This window comes from Pygocentrus nattereri, chromosome 13 (assembly GCF_015220715.1).
Source record: "Pygocentrus nattereri isolate fPygNat1 chromosome 13, fPygNat1.pri, whole genome shotgun sequence".
NCBI classification, from domain to species: domain Eukaryota; kingdom Metazoa; phylum Chordata; class Actinopteri; order Characiformes; family Serrasalmidae; genus Pygocentrus; species Pygocentrus nattereri.
The window spans coordinates 1802645-1828654 of record NC_051223.1 but is presented as its reverse complement, the minus strand read 5'-3'; the positions used below and the strand labels follow the sequence as shown (position 1 = coordinate 1828654).

The following is a 26010-nucleotide window of genomic DNA, read 5'->3' as shown; positions in this document are numbered from 1 at the left end:
ATGACCGAAAGAATGAGATTGCGAATACAAGTGGTGGATAGGGTGAGGAGCTCGGCCACCCAGGAGAAGCTCGGAGTAGAGCCGCTGCTCCTCCGCATTGAGAGGAACCAGCTGAGGTGGTTCGGGCATTTGATTCGGATGCCACCTGGACGCCTCCCGGTGGGGGTGTACCAGGCACGGCCTACTTGCATAAGACCCCAGGGTCGTCCTAGGACCCGCTGGAGGGATTACATCTCCAAGCGGGCCTGGGAGCAGCTTGGGGTCCCTGGGAATGAGCTGGAGAAAGTTGCTCATCTGGCTCATCTGGGATTCTCTACTCTCCCAACTGCTACCGCAACCCCATCTGGACTAAGTGGTTAACAACGATGATGAATAATTTAAAAGTACTGAGCAAGTGATTTTTTCTCAGAGGATGGATGATCGGCCATAATTGTGGAGTTTTTTTTTGCACTTTACATGATATATGTTGGTTACATAAAAATTCCTAAATTCCTAAGTTATTTTATTATTATAGATAATAGTATGTCATTCAGCACAAGAAAGTAGTACATTTGAGCCAAATGTGTGATGAGGCATTTACACAATGCTAATGTTAGGCTAGAAGCTTACATTTGCTGTGAACAGCTCCAGTGTAAAATTAAACAAGGAAATTTACATAACAAACATGCAGAAGGTCTACATATGGGTTAAAGGGGGACATTATGTAAATGGTTTTTTTTTTTGTTCAAATCGACACTGAACAACTGAACATCTTGGTCACTTACATCACGATCCAAAACTCTTCCAGTGCTGTTAAGGTAAAGGCGTTGTTTGACTGGGTCCAAGATGACCCAGTAGTTGTAGTTGTCTCTTAGGGATAAAGAGATGGTTCTATCTGGATCTTCAGCTCGCCCGTTGATCTGCATGTTCTCTACCAGAAGAGTCCCTGAGCCAAGAGAAACAGCAATTTTATAATTTGCCATTACTACATAATTATCAATACAGATTCAGTACAGTCCAGTCAACATTTCCTTACCAAGTAATTTAGCAAAGGACAAAGACCATTTATTTGAATAAAATTCTTACATTCTTACATTATTCCTATATATATATATATATCTCCTAATTTTGGAATTTGTTTTCTGTTTCAAGAGAAAGGTTGAACTGAACATATATTAGGCAAATCATCAGACTTTATTCATGTAACTTGAGCCAAATATTTCTGCATAAGAATGAAAATCGCTTCTGCAACGTTTGAATAATTTATTGCCTCAGTGGACGCACACCTTAAAAAAAAAGAATACAACAAACTCCAGGCAAAAATGCCGTTCTGCCGCTGAAATTACACAACATAATGGCCTTTATTTGATGATGACTAAATCTGAAAGTGCTGGCTCCAGTTTCACTTGCTTTTTTCTTTAAGAAATGTACCAAATATTAACATCCAACCACCCCATTCATACACACATGCAAAATTATTGTAAAAACACCATCCATGTCAGCCAGTTGGCATTTTTTGTGAAGTGTTTTTGTTTGGCATTATGTTGGATCAACTTAGAACATTTGAATAGGTAAGCTCTGTTAACTGCCAGCAACTGAGCCCGTTCACTAAAGACATTAGGTCTACATAACTCTTACAACTCATGGTTATCAACCACAATAACAAAAGCATGGTGTAATCTGTACTGGGTGCACAGATATGGCAATTCTGAGCAGATGTTAATAGAGGCATAAACTACATATTGTAACAATTGGAAATTAACTGTAAATAATTGTATAATATTACAAATGCAGTAAAATAAAACACTGATGTTATGGCCAGGAGCATAGCCAAGGGATGGTCATAGCCTTCCAGAGCCACACTAATATTAACCATGGCCATTCTTCTAGCCACCCCAGTTATGGAAAGTAAAATAAACAGCCACCATCAACAAAGCAGTCATCAGAGTATTGGCATTGTTATGTGTCCAGAAAAATTGGTATCATGGCATCTCTAGCATACAGTCTCGTTCACAGACTTGAAGCTGCTGATACAGAATGAAAAACTAAAGTAAATGTAGTTACATAACTTACACATGATAATTACACTGCATAGCACAATAACAACAACTAACAATAATTCAAGAACTTCTAAGGGTCATTGTCTCAAACATTAAGCTGGACTTCTAACCATCCATACTTCTAACTTTAATCAGTTGGTTTTATGTTATGTAGAGAGCTCCTCCAACTGTGGTTTGGAGAAGCTTTGACATTGAGTAGATAAGTATTATGTGAAAGGAAGTGAATGCATTGGATTTGTGTTTGTGCACAGCTCTTTCACCAACCTGTCACCTGTAGTCAGTGCTTTCACGCTTCTTAACACCTTACTGCTCTCTGCTGACAAATTTCAGGGAACTGAAGCTGCACAACTCAACATTTCAATTCTGGAAAGTCTCGTTCTCAAAAGCCTATTATAGTCTTTTCTGAAAAACACTCACACTGTCAACCGCCTGATGTAAACTTACTGTCTTACAGGCTTGCTTACAAATGTTGTTTACCTGTAAACTGTATTCAGTAATTAAGCTGGCTTGACAAAGTTACTGCTCTTTGTTTTACTTTTCTGTTTAGTTTTTTTTATGGGTTACAAATCTTGAATACCACAAAACTCTGCAGGATCACAGCGCCTGTACAAGAATAGTGCTCTTTGAATAGAGTGCTTTTGAGACCGACTGTAGGTGTTCATTCAAACTTTTTTTTCCCCTATAAGAAATGAATGTTGCGAGAATTCAAATCTGTCACAAATTGTGTAACAAAGGACATCTCACACACTGCACCTCAGACGGGACATACAGACTCACATACATACTACCATACGGCTGCTGTCAGAAGAAAACCTTGTAGCTCCAAAATCATAACCTACTTTACTTTTAATGTAAGTCAATGTAACCAGACATGTTCCCAAGTCATTTTGGGACATGTCCAATCACGTCAAAAACTGAAAAATGATGTATACGCCATATCAACAGCGTAGTAACACCTTAGAAACCATGTGTGAAACATAACAATGGCCAAGCAACATCTTAGCAACCACCTGGAATACAATGGTAACAGCCCAGCAACACCTTAGCAACCACCTGGGACGCTGCCTTGAAACATCTTAGCATCCACTTGGTATTTAAGCCAACTTAAAGTCTGTTCACAACCTTTTCCCTTCTTGATATGGTTGTTGTTCCTGTAACTATGACTTTTAGAAGGATGCGTCATTCTAACACAACAGGGAACCGAACTTAAACATAAAATCTTCAGGACAACAACAACAACAACAAAACATTCAAATGAACAAATTCAGTCAAGTTCCTTAAGGGAAAGTCGTTTCTATACAAATCAGCAATATTTAATATCTCTAATCTCATTGTGACTTGAGTACACATTTGGCTGTGAAGTGCTCAGCTGCTGTAAAAACCACTTCACTGCATCTGCTGCTCAACTTCCTTGAGATCCATTCATTGATGGCCATATTCGTTCCGTTATTAATGAGGGCTCTCAGTGAATGAGGCACATGGAATTCATCTTGCTTTCACACTACCTCTTGATTCATACACAGACATATTCTAAATAAATGACCAAGTAACATTCTACAGGAAGGCTATCCACATAAGGACTTCATAACACAGACAGAAGCACTGAGAAAATGCATCTACAAGACTGTACGTACATTTTTTAATGTACAGACTATGCCCGAAATCAAAAGATGGCATACAATATTGTATGGACATAAGGGGCCTTAAAATAAAGAGACAAGGTTTATTCCATTTATAATGTGTCATAAAGCAGCATTCCCCAAGTGATCCAACTTCTGTGCCTCTTCATTCAAAAGAGCGTTTGTGAGATCGTACCCTGACATTTGACAAGAAGCCGGCTTGCCAGTTAAATTACGATTCATCCCATAGCGGGGTGGAGGTCAGGGCACCAAATTCAGCAAGCCTGGTCTCTATGGACCTCACTTTGTACACAGGGGCACAGACATGCTGGAATAGGAAAAGCCTTTCCCAATCTGTTGCAACAGATTTGGATGCATATAATTGTCTAAAATGCCTTTGTTTGCTGTCGCATTAACAACTATTCACTGGAATAAAGGAGCCCAAACGCTGAAAAACAGCCCCAGATTATTATCCCTCCTCCACCAAATTCTAATGTTGGCAAAATGCATTTCAGCACAAAGACTGTCCATCAGAGTGCCAGATTCCTCACTCCAGACAACCTTTTTCCATGGCTTTACATCATTCCAGCCAACACTTGGCATTGTGCACAATGAAAGTCATCCGTACCACTTAACTTACTGCAGTTTTTTTAAGTCTTCAAATATTTTTTTCCAGCTATCACTGCTTTTTTGATCTATCTGCAACTGCTGTTTGTGTGTGTGTGTGTGTGTGTGTGTGTGTGTGTGTGTGTGTGTGTGTGTGTGTGTGTGTGTGTGTGTGAGTGTGTGAATGCATGTGTCTGTATGTCTGCCCTGTGATGGACTGGTGACCTGTCCAGGGTGTAACCTGCCTTCCACTCAATGACTCCTGAGAAAGGCTCCAGCTCCCCCTGCGACCCAGAAGGATAAATGGCTTAGAAAATGTGTGTGTATCTTCAGTTCCTTACTATATAGTTGACCTTTTTAACCTTGATTTGAAACTGAGTGTTTAAGTAGCCTTTACAGTTGATGCATTAATATTTTATGTGCGCACACACACACACACACACAAGGGCTGCAGATAATCATTGTTATGTCCATTGGTGAGTAATCATTTAATTATTTTTTTTTGTTAATAATTAAAATTAAATATTTAAAACTATATTCAAAATCTTATTAAAATAAACACTTTCTTTATTCATTTTATTATTTCTCCTTTTGCACAACATGTTTTCAAACATAAAACACCTACTTTATATTCTAAATCATATTTACAAAACACACACACACACACACACACACACACACACACACACATTGACTGAAGGTCTTCAGGTCCACAGAATCAACATGTTTATCAGTCACGTTAGCTCAACACAGCAAAACAGCGCTGTCCAGCGCACTTGGCCAGCACTTTCAAATAGATAAGAGTTTTAAAATCTTTACCGAGGAGGACGCTCTTCCCAAAGCTTAAAACGCTGTTTTAGTGCGAACAAGAAAAAACTATTTTGTGAACATAACCTTAGTAATAGAACAGACTTGTTTCCAACTCTTTTTTATTACTGATATTGTTAAATTGACTGATGCTCTGTTGCAGTCCTGATGTATACGATATGCCTTAGCCAGTTTCTGGTTCTCATGACAAACACACTGAACATTTTAAATACAGAGAAACACACCAGTCTGTTCATTGCCACCAGGCTTCCATACAATTCAGAGCGGCAACTCTATGTCTAGGAAAGTCCATTATTTCTTACACAAAACATACCTTCCACTTAAAAACTTTGGGAATTAATTAAAAAGAAATCATTTGCTTTAAGATGCTAACGTTAAATGCTGTGCAAAAAAGCTGAAATTCAAAATAATGTCATGGCCTTTATCTTCATTGCTGATGACGCTTCCCAGCAGACCACACTTCAATGAATACTACTGCATTGGTCCATCGCCTCACTTAAGTGATACTTTATTAATCCCACAAATGGGGAAATTCCACCTCCTCATTTAACTTGCCCGGAGCAGTGGGCAGCCCTATCCACGGCACCCGGGGAGCAGCTGGGGGTTAGGTGTCTTGCTCAAGGGCACCTCAGGCATGGACTGTCAGCACTGGGGATCGAACCGGCGACCGTCTGATCACAGGGCCAGCTCCCTAACCTCCAGCCCACAACTGCCCCCAAATTTAGGATAATACTCAAAAACAAAGGTTCTTAAATGGTCCTTTGCTCGGATGTGTGGTTCTATGAAAAGCCATTAACTAATATAGAACCTTTACATTATGTGGAGGTTCTTAAAACTTTAAACATCTTATTTACATCTCATTTACATTAAAAAAAACTCTTCAAAGAAATGATACTGATTTTTTTTTTTTTTTTGGTGGGGGGGACTAATGTAGTTCCTCTATGGTACAGCTTCAAAGAAGCCTTTTTGGCACCTTTATTTATTTATGGCACCTGAAGTGACGTGAAATCATTCCAACATTTCCTCAAAAAGCCCAACAGAAACCCACACAACATGACCTCAGAGCTTGGAGACCCATCCATGTGTGTTCCAAACAGCTGGACAGTCCTGCTAAGCCCACACCCAGCACACATCTAGCCCAGTCTAGGAGGTCCTCTGGCAGCTGGCTTGTTGCAGGCCAGACCTCAGCAAGCTGGCACTGCACCTGTGCTGGGCATTCAGCCTGTGGACTCATTTCTCCCCACACGTCTTCACATCCTCTCCGTTCATTTCGCTCCACTGTCACTTTGTCCATACAATGGCCAATCCCTGTGCTGCTGGCAGCCTAGCCCAAGCCAGCATGCTCTTCCTGTCAATGCTTTCTGGAGTCCGGCATAGTCTTCCCAGTAAGCCTCTTTACGCTGCCAAAGCTTGCTTACAGGAAGAAGGACTCGAGTCCAAAGAAGGAATTGTCTGGACTTCTGTGTTGGTGTCTAGTTTTGGGGAAAAAAATGCACTGCATCTCATCAGCGTTCACACATGCAGCTATTACTGTGGAATTACATTATTTGGGAGATGTTTCTCTACGAATTTTTTCATTTTGGGCTAATCAACCTGTTCAGATTGAGCAATACAGACGATGTCGTTAGGAATAACTACATGAGCAGGGAATGATAACTCAGGGCATGAAAATCAAAGAAGGAAGACTGACGTCATGACTTTGGAAGACATGTTTGGCAACTGGGGAAATGCCAGACTGAATCCGGAACAAGCTCACAAAATCTAAGATGATTTGTGTTAAACTAATCAGCCTCATCCTCAGCACGTTACAAGGCTATAAGTAAGCTACGTGGCATTTGCCACTTTGTAATAAGGAAGAGAAACCCAACAGGATTCTCGATCAATCTACTGGGAAACTGTTGGCTTGTTTAAATATTTATGTATATTTTATATTATTATATTCATGTTTTTTTATGTTTTATATGTTGTGAATGAGGATAGTGAGGGCCAGACCATTCAATCGGAAGAATGACAAACCTCACAGAGTCCAGGTTTGACGCAGTTACAGCTAGGAACGACGAGGGAGCTGCAGTTGTAGCGTTGCTGTGCGAATCAAAGATAGAAAATATGCCGTTGCAGTGCTTTGTCAGGCTGCTTCTGCAATATCAGTAAACTGCTAGACTTTGAACTTCTTACAAAGTAATCCCAAAACCTTCAACGTTACTTCACACTACTTCGGGGGCTGTCGTGGGCTGGAGGTTAGGGAACCGTCCCTGTGACCGGAAGGTTGCCGGTTCGATCCCCAGCGCCGACAGTCCATGCCTGAGGTGTCCTTGAGCAAGACACCTAACCCCCAACTGCTCCCCGGGCACTGTGGATAGGGCTGCCCACCGCGCCAGGCAAGTGTGCTCACTGCCCCCTAGTGTGTGTGTGTTCACTAGTGTGTATGTGGTGTTTCACTTCACGGATGGGTTGAATGCAGAGGTGGGATTAAAAGAGTATCACTTAACATCCCAGATCATCAAGATTCATATGTTCTTGTTTTTTATCTATTTCCTTTCCTCAGAAATACCTACTTGACAGCTACACATCCTTTCAGACTCATAGTGTTGAGCTGTCCTCTCACAGTGAAAAGATGGAGAGAAACATCTGTAGATTTTTTCGGATTCAAAGCAAGATTGGAGCTTGATTTTTTTCATTAGAATGGAAGCCTAAGATGCTTAAAGACGTTTATTTGGTTGTGACACTTTGTCTACCAGGTCTACGGTTCGTTATAGAAGTCCTTTCTTCTCTCAGGCGGATTATCGTCCATCTCATAAATACGTCTCTTTAAGGGGGACATAATGTTAGTGGCATTTTATGACAGCTTTTGTTGACAGGACACGGCTATAAGTCATTGGTCTTTGGAAGGATGAAGAGTTAAGGTGCACAAAAGTAGCTGCTTCATGCTTTTTTCTAACAAAATTATTGAATTATACTTAATGGTCATTTTGAAATTTCAGAAATGAAAAGGTGGTCTCTAAATTTATGCACGGTACTTTAGCTAAGGGAAGGGAGGGAGGGAAACACCAGTTTCATATATAAAACGCATGTTTTTTAGGCAGACTGCATTCTGTTTACACAGAAAACCTGGCACAGAGAGGTACATCTGGCACACAGCATATGCTCCAGAAGTTATAACGAGTTCTCTTCTAAATGGCCTGGCTGCAGGATGAGATTGGTAAAGGTGACCAACAGGAACAAAATCATTTGTCTCTGTAATGCTGTCCTCTTCTGTACCCATATGGTGACTCAGAGAAGTTGCCTGAGGGGGTTTAGCTCTACCGACACATCCATAAAAGCATCACAGAGGGTTTAGACCGCCCTGACTCTTCAGAAGAGGCACTTGGATCAATGACGAAAGATTTTCAAATGGCTTTGACAAATTGTGAGGTGTCGCTCAGGAAATGGGAGATAACAGCAGGACAAAAATTAAATGTCTGTAAAAGGGCTTTGATCAGAAACTTTCACTCAGGTGGGATTTCCATTATGAGTAGCAGCGGTGGCAAACGGTCGGCTTGGTGGACTTTTTATTTCTCAGCATGTCTACGGTGGACTGCTGGGCTTCTATGTGAAAAATTGAAAAAAGGTGTATATGCAAGGGAATTGTATAACACACTTCTGACGGGCTTCTGGCAGGAGAAAATAACATATGAACAAATCCATGAAAGAAACATGAAAGACACAGGGACAAAGAGTCTTTTTAAGTCTTGGTTCCACAGCCGAGCAAGTGTATATTAATACATAATATATTTATATATGACAATAAGCCTCGCAACTTCCAGTGCAGTCCAGGGCTGATGGACTAGTGTGCAAAGCCAATGATTTGAGAAAGCTCAATGTATATTGACTGTTGTCTGTGAAGATAGAAGGTTTGTCCAAACATGTCAAGGAAACACGACGCATGACCTTCACTACACTGTTTTACTATTTTATTTACATGCACTGATTTTTTTACAGTGGTGTTGATAAGACCCGGGGGTCACAATGTCTACAATACAAATGTATTTCCCGTAATAACTCTGTGAGCATGCTTTTAGAGGTATTAAACTCTTCAAATGTGTGGTTTCTATGACTACCACAATCCAAAGCCTAAGACTCAATGCCTTTTCACCCCTTGCCCCTACCACTTAACCCTCCGTTTTGCATGTTCATGCCAGTGTTTATGAGGGACAAAAAACAACTACATAAATAAAAAAAATGCATAGCTAAATCACTTTGGTCGAAATAATGAAGGTCAGTTTTTAATCACATCATTAATTCACCAAAATTCAAAGCATACCGAACTGCAATTAGGGCTTGAATGACATGAAAAGTGTCTTCTGTCAATAGACAATCATAAAAATCTCCTGTTTTTTTCTTATGTTCATGTAGGTTTTCTGGGTAAATATTAGGTTTTTGAGTAACACAATATTTATTTAAAAAAAAAAAGTGGCTTGTCAGATCTACCTGAAAAATGACTTCATGTGGTAACAAGCAAATAAAATAGTTTTATTCAACTAGAAAAAACTTCATTGGTTGAAAGAATCGTTCATTCAAAGTATTTGTTTAGGTTGTGTCACGCGCTCGGATCCAGCCTCGCAAGACAGGGACTCCAATTCCCAGAGTCCTCTGGAGTCTCACGTGACTTCAGACTCCCCACCCCAGTCCTGGCGGAGATCTACATCTCCTGATTATTAAGGACTTGCACCTGCAGTAGATTAGATGGGACTCTATGGTTGGGCTATTTAAGCCCAGACATTGCACAGCTACAATGTGAAGTATTGTTCCTTACCGAGCTTTTATCTTTGTGCCGTTTGTTTTCATGCGTCTGGACTGACGTATTGGTTTGCTGACTTTCGTTTTTTTGGCTTGCCCCTATTTTGGATACCTCTGCCTTTGTCGTGTTGGATCTGTACCTTTTTGACCTTCGCTCGGACTTTGACCACGATTCGGTTTTGCTCTACTGATACTTCGACCATTTATTAAAGTCACGCTGCTTACCGATCTGCGTTCATCCGCGACTCTCTCAGCCTCACAGGTTGAATAAAACTGGTCAATTTAGGTTTTACCACATTTTTTTAGGCAGATCAGACAAGCCACTTTTTACAGTGTATATATATTACAATGTGACTTTATCTCAGGGATGTACACTCTGAACAAAAGTACATATACTCCTGATAAAATACTACCTGAGTAAAAGTACAGGTATTCTAGCTTTCTATTTCAGTATAACTACAATAGTACTTGCTTGTGTAGGTACTTAAGTATCAAAAGTAAAAGTACTTTTAGTAGATGTGTGAGGCTCCATATACAAACATGTTTTTCACGTCTGTAGCCACACAGGAATCTTAAAAGAAGATGTTCATCAAAATATTACACAAGGTCTATAATATCTCTATAATATTAATAACAAAAGCTCTTCTTTTGATACTTAAGTACTTTTCTACTATTACTCAAGTAGTATTTTACTATGAGTATATCTACTTTTACTCGAGTACAGAAAGATTGTACACTCCATCGACCCCTGCATTTTCTTAATATCGTAATATCGCTTTCTGCTTACCTTTTCTAGAGGATTCATGTCATAAATATACGATAAGAGGTAAGAACTGTTATTTATAACGCTTGTCTACAAACGTGGTCATCACAAGTGATGTAGAACTTTGTGGAGGAAAACACAAACATGCTGAAAAGCTGCCATGACCTATCTGTGTCCTCATTGTGTCCAAAAAGATGCAGCTGTTCCACAAAGTTATTCCTTCAAACTAATCCCTATAGCAAACACTTTCAATTTCCTACTAACTGCCGAAACATGATCCCAGGATTGTATAATACATATTAACCAGCTGACTGATGTTTGTATTGCCTGGATGGATAAAGTATATAGTCTGAGCATAAATGCCACTAGCACACGGTCTGCTGAGCGTAAAATTACTCTGAGGAGGAACATCAAATGGATGTAGAGCAGCAAGGATCAAAAAACAGCAAACTGCAATCAGCTGGAACCAAGAAAATTGGAAAGCTTTCTCAGAACACGCTCAACATTACTTTATCATCTATAGTAGTTGTGTAAAAGTCAGCTGTACGAAATCCAAGTTTTCATCATTAGAGACGACAAAAGCAAGGAATAATTTGATATTAAGGGGTACATCTGACTTTGTTAATGAAATCGGCAAAATTTAAACAAAATCAGCAAAATGTAAACAAAATCATTCCGAGTGGGATGAAGTTGTAGAGAAGCTTGCGGAGTCGGAATTGTTCATGGCAGTAGTGACAGAAACCGGACACCCAAAGCTTTTATAGCTTTTATAGCTTTTCCATAGGACAGAGGTCACTAATAGGCGGGCCGCTTTATTTGATTTGATATTGGGGTGTTGACTGCATAAGATGTTGATATACCTACTAGGTTACTTCAGTAAACAGTACATGGCACTGAATCGTGATGCAAGTTAGACATTATGATGTTCCGAACCTTCGCTTGAGGAATTTTTCTTTAACTGGACCTTATTGAATTTTAATTAAAGACCCCTGCAATAGGAGATATTCGCCTAATACATATGTTCAAAATACTTTCCCAGGCAATAAACACAAATAGTGCCCAAAACTCCTCATTTTTTCAGATGAACTAAGAAGACATGTAGGTTCACTTGTCATTTTGACCATAAATAAAGTGACTCTGTCTGTGTTGTGGTCACTGTGACCCCTGGCTGTGTGACCAACGCTGTAAAGAAAGTCTGAATCAATGGGTTTCTCTATAATGTACCATTTCCCATTAAACTATTCTGAATAGCTGTATTCATATCTCTCCACATTCTTAAAAAAGAGTGTTCTTCAAGGGTTCTTCAGTAAAGAAAATGGTTCTAAATGGAACAGTGAACACTGAACGAAGCCTTTGCATGATTAAAAGGTTCTTGGCATGGTGAAAAGGTTGGAGAATGTGCTGTAGATGGTTCATATAGAGCGTTATGGAAAAGGGTTATATAGAGTTCTGCTATTGTTTCGATGTCAAGCTTGCAACAATAGCAGGACCCTTTTTGATGCTATTTAGAAGGTTCCATATAGATCCATATACAACACATTCTCAATGAATCTGAAGAACCATTTCATGATGCAAAGAACCCTTTAATCATCCATCCATCCATCCATCCATCCATCCATCCATCCATCCATCCATCCATCCATCTAATCATGCAAAGGGTTATTTGAGTGTTCACGGTTCCATACAGGACTTGAAGAACCATACCTTGCGAGTGTGTCCAATTCATTTATGCAAATGTAAATGTAATTAATTGCGAAATTCACTAAGTAACTGAGCTACACAGTAGTAGACTGAAATGGAAGCAACACCTCTCAACCTCTAAGGGCTGAAAGCTCTAGAAAGCCACTCTTAAAGTGCTAAGGGTCATGCTGATGCTTCAAGTCAGCTCTTTTAATAACCGCAACCAGTGGATATAACTACTGGTCCATACACTCGAGAGATGATATTAATAACTATCTACCCTGACTGCTTGAAGCTCAGCATAGCTGCTTAGCCCCAGGGGGTCTGAGCTAGTCGGAAGGCTGTGTCTGACCACACTGTCTGACCCTGCTGTGATCCATCCAGGGGCTTGTAGGAGTTGTTTACAGGGAATTGATGTCACTTTAAATCAGCCAGAGAACCATGTGAAGTCCAAGTCAAAAAGTTTAGCTTAAATCTTGCATAATAGCCTCGGTTCTGTTACTTTAAAACTGCTGATGTTACACAACAACAACGGTCCACTTGAAAACACCGACCAGCTGGATATGAATGCTTCTCAAAAAAACCCAAAAAACCTTGAAATTGTAAATAAAACATCAACAATAACTACGACCAGAATTCTATGCAGTGGATGTCTTTAGTGAGACACTTTTAAAGGAGTAGCTCGTTGTGAAAATGCTGTATGCCTGATCTCTTAGACGTAATTCTGCTGCTATCTGTAAAAATGGACAGAAGTCCATCACATAGCTAAGAACAGGAGCAGCCAGTGTTGTCTGTACTTTTGCACATATTTGAAGACGTTTTTAAAGATAGAGGTTGTTCTACAGATGTTCTACAGCTGACGGTAGGGCAGAGTGGGGCACAAAATAAACTATAACATAAACAGTTAAACCGGTTCAATTAGAATGTGCTTTTAGCCATGTTCCTGTATTCTCATGGCAAGGTCATATGTGAATATCGACAGAAATTCTCAAAAGTTGAGTATGGTTTTATGGTTTTACACCTTAAAAGTAACACTCATGAGTGTTTTTCCAATTACTGAGTTGTATAAGTCACAGAACTGACACCTATATCATGCCATCATGTAAACAACTCACAGTTAGCCAGGCTAAAGTACAGTCTCCACTCAGTGGGTTTGGTCAATGCGGTGTAAATTCACTCAGCGCTTGACAAAAACTGCAGGAAAAACCTTTAATCTGATTGGCTGAGCCACGCAGTTGCTGAATTCTCGATACTCTTCTTACTCAATGTTGACTCAAAATGCAATTGGCTGATTCTTACTTATGTTAGAAGTTAAATGTAAGGTCTTCTGTCCACCTCCTGAAGGCCTAGCCAATGGAAGAGCTAGCTTGGTTATATTTTCCTAGATCCTACAGGCAACCCAACTAACCAAAACCGTGAAATAAGAGAATAAGAACAGTACTTGCAGAGATTAAATATACAACAAATTACAGACGTATTTTTCTTAGAAATCATTGGGCCTTCAGAGAAAGCCCGGAAGGCTTTGAGCGTTTTTCACTGCTGGTTAATCAACAGAACGGTTGTGTGTGAATAATTTGTTGATGATCAAACCTGTAAACATTGAACAAAAGATCATTCAATTAACTTCCAGGGCTCCTGACTAATGCCATCCCAGGGACGTTAAAAAAGTCGCATTTTTCATGTAATTTTTACTGCCAGCATAATCCTAATTTCCATGAGCCCGTTTTATTTACTAAAAAAAGCCAGTTCTTCTATCAGAAATATAATTTCACAGTTCATCTGACTGTCATAAGACTTTAATGCTTTGTCCAGGCTAGACAAGTTGCAGTTACAGTAACCAGAACCAGTCATACCAGACTTAAAAGTGAAGGCTTTTTCTAAAATTAGAATGAACTCTTGTCAGAATTTGTCTCTTTGATGCTCCTTTGCTCTAGGCTGGGTTGATTTCTGTGTATAACACCAAAGCCTTGTAAAAGGCTTGTAACTGTGGTTACTTCTCTTAAAAATGTTACACCATCCAAGTTATTTTGAAAACATATTTGAGAGAGAAAAAAAAAAGGATCAACTCAAATATAATAAACAAATTTCCAGCACACGATGTTACGTATTTCCAATGCAGCAGGATTATATATAGCCAAACTGAAAATGTAATAAATTCCCTAAAAATGTGAAAAGGAATTACATTATCAGGTAAAAATGACTACATTATTAATTATGACATTGTATTACATTAGTGTCACTTAGTAGTCACTTCATTCATTAAACCTTTAATACATTTTGGGGGTTATTACATAATTTGGAAACCCGGTTCTTCAGATGGTCAGTCATACTTTCAGACAGCTGAAAATATTTTTGGGATGGTTCTGGGACGGTTAGTTTTGAGCCCTGTCTTCTTATGAAATTTACCATGGGGCTACTTCAGCTGGTATCACACAAGCAGTACAATAAGTCAGTTTACCTCGTTTATAAATGAGAAAATGAAAAAGGAAATAACGTCACAGTAAATCTTGTGTTGGGTTTTATGCATCTTGGCTGCTTTTGGATCATCTACCTTTGGGGTGAGAGCAAGATTGTATAAATTCGGCTTTTCTGTCAAACCATTCCTTTAAGCCAGGCGCTTTGCCTGGGCCTGTAGCTGGCCTGCATGGCTAAGTGTCAGTGAGGAGAGGAAGGAGGGGGGGTTGTCTTGGCACAGAGCCTTACAGACAGGCTGGGAACACACGTTTATTCTCACTGCCGCTGAGCTGCGGAGCACCACTGCTGTCTCCGGCTGTGGAGCTGGAGATGGTTCACACGGTCAGTAGGACCAAATATGAACCCCTGCATGGAACCACACCGCAACCAGACTGTGTTCTAGGCCGTGAGTCAAAAGGTTGAAGTAATCTGGAACACAGGATGAGTAGGTGACCTGTACGGACGCCACAGGGAGATTTTAACCCACTGAAATGCAGGCTTATTATTCAATAACTGTTAGGAATTGTTCATCAGCTACTATAAAACAAATCTATGAGTTATTTAGCTATGAGAGTGTGGACTCACATACAGGCAACTGACCTATCCATGCTCTGTTCATAAAAGCATTCTTTCATACTAGCTGTAGTGTGGTCGGAGAAGCGTTACAGAACACTGGCAAAAATGTCATTCAACATCATATAACCTGCGTAATACTTTATTTACTAAGGTATTTTTTCTTCTGCAAAGCCCAAATAAGACACTTCTAAATGGCTGATTCACTGTGCAGTAAGCACTGCTCAGTATAACCTGTATTAGTACATAACTGTAAGCCAGCCGCTAGAAATCACATTATCGGTTGTAATATTACAAATAATACAACAATAAACATATTATTAAGGCAATTTTATGCAAATTCTAAAGCATGAATTAAACACCTTAATTCAGATTTTATCACTGTATAATTGGTTGCATTTTCCTCTTATAGGTCCTTGGTAGTCAAATTACTTTATTGCAGTTTATTTAGAGCTTTAATCAGAGTTAATGAGAGTTTAATGAAAGGTGTGTTCTTTATTCTTAAGTGACTGAATTCTTGTATTCAGTATTCAATCTTTTTGGCAACCAGTACCATGAGAAGTACTGAATTTGTGCTGGAAATGGACTTTCTGGGGTTAGAAGAGTTTGTACAGTCATATGCAGCCATACAGGTGCCTCTGGACAAATGACATGATTTTTGTGTACGCTGGATTTACTAAAACAGCAGCTCACCATGCAATATAACTGCACACTCCTGAGGCATAGTTTAAAAAGCCCAATGAAACTACTGAGCCGTCAACAAGCTCAAGATGAAAGACAAATGACAAACAGCACACTGCACATTTTATTGCATGATTGCTGTTTATTTGCTGTATTTAATATACTGGAGGAAAAAAATATATTTTTAAATATTAGAAATGCAGCAAACAATTATAAGAACTTACATTAACTTGTTTAAAGGCTATGGTACTGAGCTGGTCTATGTTACTAATTATTATCATAACTAGGGCAAGTTGGAAATGACAACAGATTTGCCACCATACTGACATCAGCATGATTACATAAATGCATTTAATCTATCCTTATTTTTTCACTCACATAAAATAAATACAATAAAATTAAGTATTTTCACAATATTTGAGTTGTACGCTATACTTTCTCAAGGTTGAAAGGGATTTTTTCAAACTTTCTATACTGCATGTCCAAAATCATGGCAGCTGCTACGCTGTAAACCTGATTTATATTATATCCAGATGTGGACGAAGTACACAAATCATGTACTTGAGTTAAAGTCGAGACCTCCAAGGTAAAATATTCCTCCAGTAAAAGTAGAAGTTCCTCCCTTTAGACCTCCACTTGAGTAAAAGTACTAAAGTATTTGCCTTCAAATGTACTTAAGTATAAAGTAAAAGTACTAAAAGAGTAATTCTGGCTCTGATGTCCTGTTATCATTTTTATAACCAGACTGGCTTCATGAACTCATTTCAGGTGAAAGTCCTCCAGCGTCTCTCTTGGTAAACCAGTCTTTTAATAGAAGGTCATTAATTAGTGACGCTGACGTCTATTAAAATGATCAGAAGCACAAAACACTGAAGGTAAACAGTTTCCATCAGGGAGAACCGAGTGGCTCTGAAATCACTTTTTACACACAAGCAAAGTTTCAGTTTCAGATTTATTTACAACTTAGTTCCAAGTTTAAGTTGAATAAAAACTGGCTTTAAACTCAGGATCACAGATGAGCTCCTTTACTATGTTGATCTGTAGGCGTCTGTTCATAAACATAAACCAGCCCAAACTCATTTACTATAAAATGAAATGGTGTTTGTAGAAATTCAGAAAAAAGCCGCGTCAGTCTCGACTGCATATGTGGACATATTTCTATATTGTGGTGTTTTTACAGGTTAGGTTAGTTCATCATTGGTGCTCTGGCTTTGAGCTTCTTTTGTTTTGACATGTTACGTTTTTATACACACAGAAACCAAAAGGAACGACAGATTTCTCAAAATGTAGGAGGAAAAAGTCGGATATTAAACTCTGAAATGTAGTGGAGTGAAAGGAAAAAGTCGCCCAGAACGGAGAAACTTCAGTACAGATACACCAAAAATACTAAAGTACAGTAATCAGTAATCACCACACCTCCTCATGTAAAGCTAATCCCCTCTGAATAATAATTTAAGGCAGGGTTGGAACTAAACAGTAGATCCTCCAGTAGATCCTGAACCCCTGGATTCAGGGGGTTAATCAATATGAAGCTGATCCTGAGCCTTGACTCTAATTTGTACTGCGACGTACATCTGTGCAGTGCTCTCAGAGTGTCTTTTAATTAACCAGGTGCTGGCCGCAAATGTCGCAAAGGTTCTTTGGGCCCGGTAGCCGGTTCAGCATTGTGCCTCTAATTGAACACAGCGAGGAGGATCAGAGAGCAAGCAGGCCATTTAATGAGATCTGGGGAAGAGCATAGACTGATGAAGATTAAATGAAGTGCAAGAACAGAAACAGGGAAACCTGGCAGTGAAGCGCATTGGCTCTGCACCCCTCAGCCTGACACCCAGAGTAGCAGCAGCAGCTCAGTCCATCTTTTGAGAGTCCTCCAGAAGCTCCAGGGCCTCTCCAATCAGCTCAAGGCCTACACTCATCCTCTCCATCCCATCCCCACAAATCAATAGTGGACGACACCCCTGCTAATGTCACAACTGCTTGTCCACGGTGCTAATTATCCATCAAGCTCCTCTCTGCTTCACCTTTGTCTTATCTATTGTGAAAGCTCAAGGGGACCTTCACGCTGACCTGGCCTGGGTTTGCTGGCCACTGAACCTCCTCTATAGGTCAGTAAGGGGGATACTTCATGATGGCCTGGCAGTTAATCTATTCCCCAAACAGCATCGATCTCCATCCTCAAGTCAATCAACAGCGGCTATTCTTTCTGTCCCCCACACCTGACACAGGCTGAGTTGCGCTGAAGAGAAATGTAGCGCAGGGCTGATATAATGATCACCACGTCACGGTCCCTGCTGCTAAGAAGAGGAGAACGAGAGAGATGAAGAAATGAGATTTGATCCCACAGTCTTTTATAGGGTCTCATCTTCCAGTGACGCTCCATGTGCCTTGCCCAATTGATACAGAATTGTTCCTTTTTAATAAAAGCCTTTTCAGCGCCATAACTCTGGTCATTTCCTGGGAAGCCAATGCACAGCTGCGTGAATGAAAAGCGCAACGGATGAGACAAAATGGCAAAACTGCTGAGACAAGATAAGTGCTAAGCAGAAGTACTGAAATCCCATTATTGGTTACAGAAGAGATACACTTTGGAAAATCACTCAAATAAATCAAACGGATCCTCTAACGTTCTACTTCCCTACAGAAGCGCCGAATGTAAGAGTCAAAGCTCCAGGTGTTCCAATACTTAATCTACTACTAAAAACATCGCAGAAAACAGGCACAACGTTAAGTGACAGTGGGCTACCAAAAGCAGGTTTACTGAAGAGAACAATCCACAGAAACGGAATCAGTTCATACTGGACTTTCTTTTATCTGATTTTATCTGGTTTCGGTTTCTTTTGCAGCATAAACCCTGTTTCTATGTGCAGTTTTGTACACTGCCTTTAAATTAGTCCCACAGCCCTGTGCTTAGACAGAACGGGTTGGATCTATTGAGTTGGTCTGCTCCACAGCAAGTCCCACTCCTGGAACAACAGTGAATAGATTATACCGGATGTCCATCAAAACAACGTCTGACTTGTAAAACGAACTGAACTTCCATCACTAGTCCAATGACGTTGTGTTCCAAAAGGTGTGGTGCCGCTTCACGTCTCGGACATGCTCACCTTCACCCTTCCAGCTTGGTAGCCCCGTGTGACGGGGAGATCTCATTAGGGGTGGAAGTGGCCACGACTAAACTGAAGAGATAATTGAGTGAAATCCAACTGAAGAAAAACATCTTGCTAATAAACCTTGAGGGTTTTTTTTTCCTTCTACTATAAAGTCATTATTTTATCATTTCACTATTTTATGACAGCTACAACAAGCATGTTAAAAAAATATGCAAATGGGACCAAAGTTTCTCTTCATTATGTAAATACAGCTGTAAGCTGGGGAGCGTCTGTCAGGCCCAAAGCTGGGAAGTCCTGTCTGCTCTTCACATGCACACATGCATAGTGACTCCTCTACCTCACTGCAGAGTAATCAACTACACCATAATTGGCCGTTTCTATTCCAGACACAGCAAGCAAGCCTCTGTGAGATCCAATGTCCCTATGTGGAAATGACTTATGCAACAGGCAGATGTGCCGAGTCCTTTGCGTCTTCATCTGTCTGAACGAGTGAACCTTCACCGCCTATTTGTCTCCCCAAACATGACCTTATAAACAAATTTGCACACCTCTCCGCAGCCACGAGGAAACACATTTAAAAGTTATTTTCAGCCTGTTGTTAATCAAATGCAACACCACGGCGAAGAGGCTGAGGATGTCACGTCCACGCTATTTTGTCATTAACTTTAACTTGAGCAACTGCTTTTCAGAAATTACCTTCAAAGTAGATTCAGCGAAAATGACATTTTCTGAAAATAGATGTTTTTTTTTTTCTTCTCAATTAGGAAAAGAAGAAACAATGCAAGAAAAACAGCATTATTACAAATAGCCATAGGTTTATGGGTAACACTTTATTTGAAGGCTACCTACATAAGGGCTTCATGATGCATTCATAAGCGCTGAATAATGTGTTTATGAAGCACTACCTGAACATTTATTAAGTGCTTATGTCGGTTCCCGCAACCTGACATATGATGTTTTATGAAATAAATGACATTGTCCTGACATAATATGAATAAACGCTGAACATATTTACAGCACTAAACATTTAAAACACTATACATAACTATTTATGTCAGCATTCTTAAGATCATTGTATTAATATCAGGTGAAATATGCCTGGAAACCCCCCCCTCTTCCCTCCATGGCATGGATAAGATGATTGATGCGATTATGTATAGGGTTTAAATGTTTAGTGCTGTAAATATGTTCAACGTTTATTCTTATTATGTCACTACAATGTCATTTATTTCATAAAACATCTTATGTCAGGTTGCGAGAACTTTATTCGGTGCTTATGAATGCGTCATGAAGCCCTTATGTAGGTAGCCTTCAAATAAGGTGTTACCGGTTTATGAATAAATAAACAGCCCAGAGTGCGATTCATTTTCATTGTCAATACACATCAATACACAGAAGCTTCAACAGCAACATACAATATCAGTGTGGTTTCAGTGTTTAACACGTGTGCGATTTGCCTTTTTACTGCCTGCATCTTTTCCAGGAGAACCGCATTTAGTTTTTCAAAGAAATCGGCAGGGATATTTTCCCACATCTTCAGTGTTTAGTCTTAGAAGTTGGTTTAAGAAGAATAGAAGGGGCAACAGTGAGCATAAAAGTAAACAGCGGACAAATTGAATACTGACAGGTCTGATATAGTTTTTCTGACACTGAAACGGCGAATATCTTGTACTTAGCGGCCACACTGACTGTAAATTAAACAAACCAAAGGGTGGCACAACACTGCACATTACGACAGATGGTAGGCCTTGGACGCATTTTTAAGTCTCAGTGCTCTGTCAGTACAAATAAGATTCACAGTCAAGCCTAAACTGAAAAGGCTTCCTCTAACTCAGAGCTGAGTTTAACTTTGACAAAGATAAGTCATTCTCCTCTATTTGGCCAGGCAAGCATTTCTTTCAACACCTCTGACTTGTGCATAAAAGCGTGAAGCCATAGCATTACTGTTATACTGATACTGGATAAATGTAACCACAAGGGAGAACAGCATCTATTCTCATGTCAAGTTGGTATAAATTCCATCGATTCACAGAAACAACTAAACCTTGACCAAAATGCAGAAAGGTGTTAAAGAGATCAAAAGTAATGGCACATGGCACTCTATAACTTGCGGTGCAAATAACAGATGTTTAAAACCAATAAAACTGTCAGCTCAAATGTAAAACCACTTCTTCACACTGATTGTTCAAGCAACGCTGGTGGAGGCCCTGGCATAAAGAGCACGTCTTATGATGAATTACCTGCCTGCAGCATCTTTACATCAAGTGGATTGAGAATAAGCAAACTGCTCTTATAATACAGGTTTCGTTTATACGATGAAGCTATTAATTCAAGGTTTCTACAAACTTTTCAACAGGACGTAATATCTGAAACTGGAAAACAGAAACTTTATTCCATTACAAAAACTAAGAAACACCATATTTGGGTCATTCCATGGAAATGGCACATTTTGAGTCCTCATCTCCTCTTTAGGTGTATTTTATCTACTGGGTCACAAAAATCTATATTTTAACAGCTTTACACATACATTGAAATATCTCCTTTAATACAGTGTATTTTTTTTTATTTGATCTTTTTATGAGAACTTTGTTTATTTATTTATTTTTGCTGACACCACCTATTTTGTCATGTCCCTCATGGCCTTCAACGAAAGTATACTTAGAATATACCAAATACAACTATAAAAAAGTCCATATATTTTGATGTCAACCTAAACAACTGTCTGTGTTTAATTGTTTGTGATATTATTTTTCAAAATTAATTGATAATTATTTATTAAAATCACATTATTTAGTTCTGTACCTAAGTAACCCCTCAACCCCGTAACACAAATGAATCTCCCCCACAAAAACAATGGTATGATCCATATGATCCATATACATCAAGAAGTGACATCACTCAAGTCTTTTGGACAACAGGACAGCAAAGACAGGCAAGTGGCTTCCTTCTTTTATTTAATTTTGGTCATTTATCTTGTGATATTGTGGTCGCCAAACTCAGTGACTCAACACCGTCACATGAAAACTATTACTTATAAAAAAAGTTTTTTTTATTTCAAAACTATAAGCTAATTCTGAATCTCATGCATGCCATGTGCTCTCTCTCTGGTATACAGTATGTAGAGCAGCGGTCATTTTGTGCAAAAATCACAACCCCGTCACACTCAACCCCGTTACATGTTTGACTGTGAGGTTTACATATCAATGATACATTTAAGCAAAAAATTTGAAAATGTCAAAGTCCAATTTGAACCATTCTAGTGGAATGACCCATTTAGCTTTATAATGTAAATAAATGTAATAAATAACTTACAAGGACATTTTTTTTATTTTACAATAAATCACTAAATTTGTTTGTTCAGGTACTCAATTGGAGGATGGCTGAATCACTGTCTGGCACATGACTGACTGAGCAGCTTTACTACAGCATAGAAATCATAAAGATTTCATTGAAGTTGTCTGGGAATTTACTCGGCATGCCCACAGCTCTGTGTTCAGACAGTTTCTTCTGCCTGGCGCTCACTCACGTGACACTCAGGGCTACCAAACATTTTAATATGCATAGCATTCCCCAGTCACCGAGCTGTATTCTTCTACATTATAGGCTTCATAAATGCACACTGATAAAATTCACCTAATCAACTACACAAATGCAAAATACAGAGTACAGAGGTTTATGCATAAACTATGTTTATGTAATAAGCAGAGCATCATTCCTGGTATGTGAACATGAGCCTCAGTTCTGTAGTCACATATCATATTTCATACATTTCAGATTTCATCTCCAGTTAATCTGCTGCCATTGTTAAGGTCTTTCTGTTTCTATCTGATATCAGCTGTAGTCAATATGTGTTTCTTCACAGGCATATCTGCCAATGTCGATACAGAAACACCTATAAAATGGAGAAATCTGAACTAAATCTACCTGAAATAGCATTACAGACCAATGTAATGTTTACAGTACTTTGCAAAAGTCAAAGATTACACTTCATTCATTTAATTTCCAGTCAAAAATGACACTAAGTACAAGGTATTCATTTCTCAGGAGATAAGACTGAACATAATCCAGTCGCATATGGAAAGTAAGTGAAACAGTAGTTTCCAAAGCTGGAGTTAAAAATGATTAAACGATACAGAAACACTGAGAGTCCTAACAACCACCCAAGAACTGGCAGACCTTCAGACATTTCTGCATCAAATGAACAGCAAATTAAAGCTACCGTCTTTCAGAGACAGGTGTTTCTGTTCATCCTTACTGCGAGAAGACAACTCAACACTATGAGTCTGAAAGGATCTGCAGCTGTCAAACAGCCCTTGAGAAAAGGAAAGGGACAAAAAAGAAGAATGCTTGCAATTCACACAAAGACGTTTCTGATGCTCTCAGGACTGGACTGACCACCCTAGAGCCCAGATCTCAATATCAGTGAACGTGTTTGGCATTACTGCGATCGTGAGACGCAGAACTCATTTCTAAGACGGAACTAGCTACTCACAATCGCTGCACCGTTAAGAGTAGAGCTAGAATGGAAATTCAGCCTTGTAATTTTAACACTGGTAGTATTTTTTGATGAGTTTAAGGTTTTGGAAATACCCTGCCTAAGATTTTCATTTACAGACATAACTATAAAAATGTGCTACGGTAGGACATTCCGATAAGGTAGCACAATCTGTCAGGGCACCGCCACAGCCAGACTTACTTCTGTGTAGATTGGTGACATCAAATTGAGGTCCAGCAACATTAGATTGTATGTAGACTCTTTAACGACCTTGTAATTCAGAGGATCCAGTGATATTCGAGAGACAAATGTATTGAGGACAAAAACGTATCTGGTTCTAAACATCCACCCATTCATTTTCTAAGCCGCTTCTCCGTCAGGGTCGCAGGGGAGGTGCTGGAGCCTATCCCAGCAGTCTTTTGGCAGAAGGCAGGATACACCCTGGACAGGTCACCAATCCATTGCAGGGCAGACAGACAGACACAGACAGTCACTCACACCCAGGGGCAATTCAGCATGTCCAATTGGCCTGACTGCATGTCTTTGGACTGTGGGAGGAAACCGGAGAACCCGGAGGAACCCCACGCAGACACGGGGAGAACATGCAAACTCCACACAGAGAGGACCCTGGTTGCCCGGCCGGGGAATCGAACCCAGGCCCTCCTCGCTGTGAGGCGACAGTGCTACCCACCACGCCACCGTGCGATAGAAGTGATTTTTTTCAAAAATCCTATTCATTCTTGCCATAGAGAAATCGAGCTTAGGCCCAGGGTTCCTATGATGGGTATAACGTGGACTACAGAATGACGCAAGACGTCAGTGATCAGTGAATCCAATCAAACATGCTGTTTGGTTTTGTGAAAGACGAGGGAGGGAATGGAGAGGCATTGCCTTTGCTTCCACAGCAAGAGAAAAGGTGCGTGGCCAGGTTTGACAATGTAGTTGGCAAAAAGCAAAATGCCCTCAGTCGTAAAATTCCGCTCTCTCAAGCCAGAGAAACATGACTCGTATGTGCAGCTCCAGCCTTGCCCGAAACATCACACGTTTGGTGGGGGTGAGGTTGCTGTGTCTGGGAACAGACACGGTGTGCTGATTCACACTGCTTCTGTAGTAGTTTGAGCACAGTGGGAATATGTGTGCCTATACAGACAAGCCTCCACAAAGCAGTAAATTATTCATAAAACCAGAGTCGGTTGGCCCTATACACTCACTACGCACATTTTGTAGGGCCTCGCCTTCCCCTCGTGTCAAAGCTGCTGCTTGTTTACAACTTCAATGAGAGGATGAAGCTGAACTATCCATCCAGTCACAAAAAATGAGTCAACTGTGGCACTAACTACTGATTAAATATTGCAGGTTTAACATGTTGACAGATTGACAAATATTGTTTTGTTTGTACCTCATTCTGTTCTGTATAGGTCCACTTATTCTTAGACTGATGGACCAAACCGTTTTAAAGGAGGGAGGACTGTAGTGGAAGCACTGGGGTGTCAGGTGCAACGGCAAATAGCTCCCATAGCTCACAGGTAAGGCAGGAGGGCCTCTTTGTAGAAAGTTGCTTAGGTTCCCAAGGATGTCAGGACTGGCATCAGGACCAGCTCTACGTAAAATCCTAACTTGTCATTGAACATGTAATAAATAAGTCCGGCATGATTTCTGTTGATTTTCATTTCTATTTTCGCTCAAATTCAGACAGCTGCAGCTCACTACTTCCAAAGATCCCACCACTCTCCTAGGCCATTTTTATCAAATCATGCAGGGCATTTTCAGGAGCTATTGAAAATGCAGCTCATACATTCAACACATCCAGCTACTGCTGCTTGTTACTGCGTGAACTCTGGAGAAACGGAACCGTGTTCCTTAGACAATCAAATCGCAATTCACCACCTGGTGGTCTGATGGGTGTATCTGGGTTATCAGATGCCAAGAGAATGCATACCAATGCACAGTTTGGCTGAGGTGGAAATAATGGTCAGGGGTTGTTTTGCAGAGTTTGGTCACTTTAGTAGCTCTGAAGAGTAAAGTTAATGCTACAGCATACGCAGATATTTTAGACAATTATATGCTTTCAACTTTGGAGCAACAGGTTAAGAAAGGTCCTTTCCTGATTTAGCTGCTTCCTGATTTAGTACCTTCCTCAAAGGCTCTTCTGAATGGGCAAAAAAATCCTACAAACACACTCCAATACTTTGTGGAAGGCCCTCTCAGAAGAGGGGAGGATATTATAGCCACAACTTCAAATTAAAGCCCATGATTTTCCAACAAGCTCATAGAGGTGAGATTGGTGTCCATAAACATTTGGCCATGCGGTGTATATTAGCACTTAATGCATTTATTCTAGATGTGAAGAAATATAAAAATGTATTTATATTTTTGTTCCACATGG

General features: G+C 39.8%; 1 protein-coding gene across 5 annotated transcripts in view; it reads right to left on the bottom strand.

Annotated features, from left to right (window-relative positions):
- Positions 1-26010, bottom strand: part of pcdh15b (protocadherin-related 15b) — a 323144-nt gene that overhangs the window by 244422 nt on the left and 52712 nt on the right. For all 5 annotated transcript variants that reach the window (XM_037544214.1, XM_037544216.1, XM_037544217.1 and 2 more), the window contains exon 5: positions 765-925. In XM_037544214.1, coding sequence (XP_037400111.1) covers positions 765-925 — 161 coding nt within the window. The remainder of the gene's footprint in view (positions 1-764; positions 926-26010) is intronic.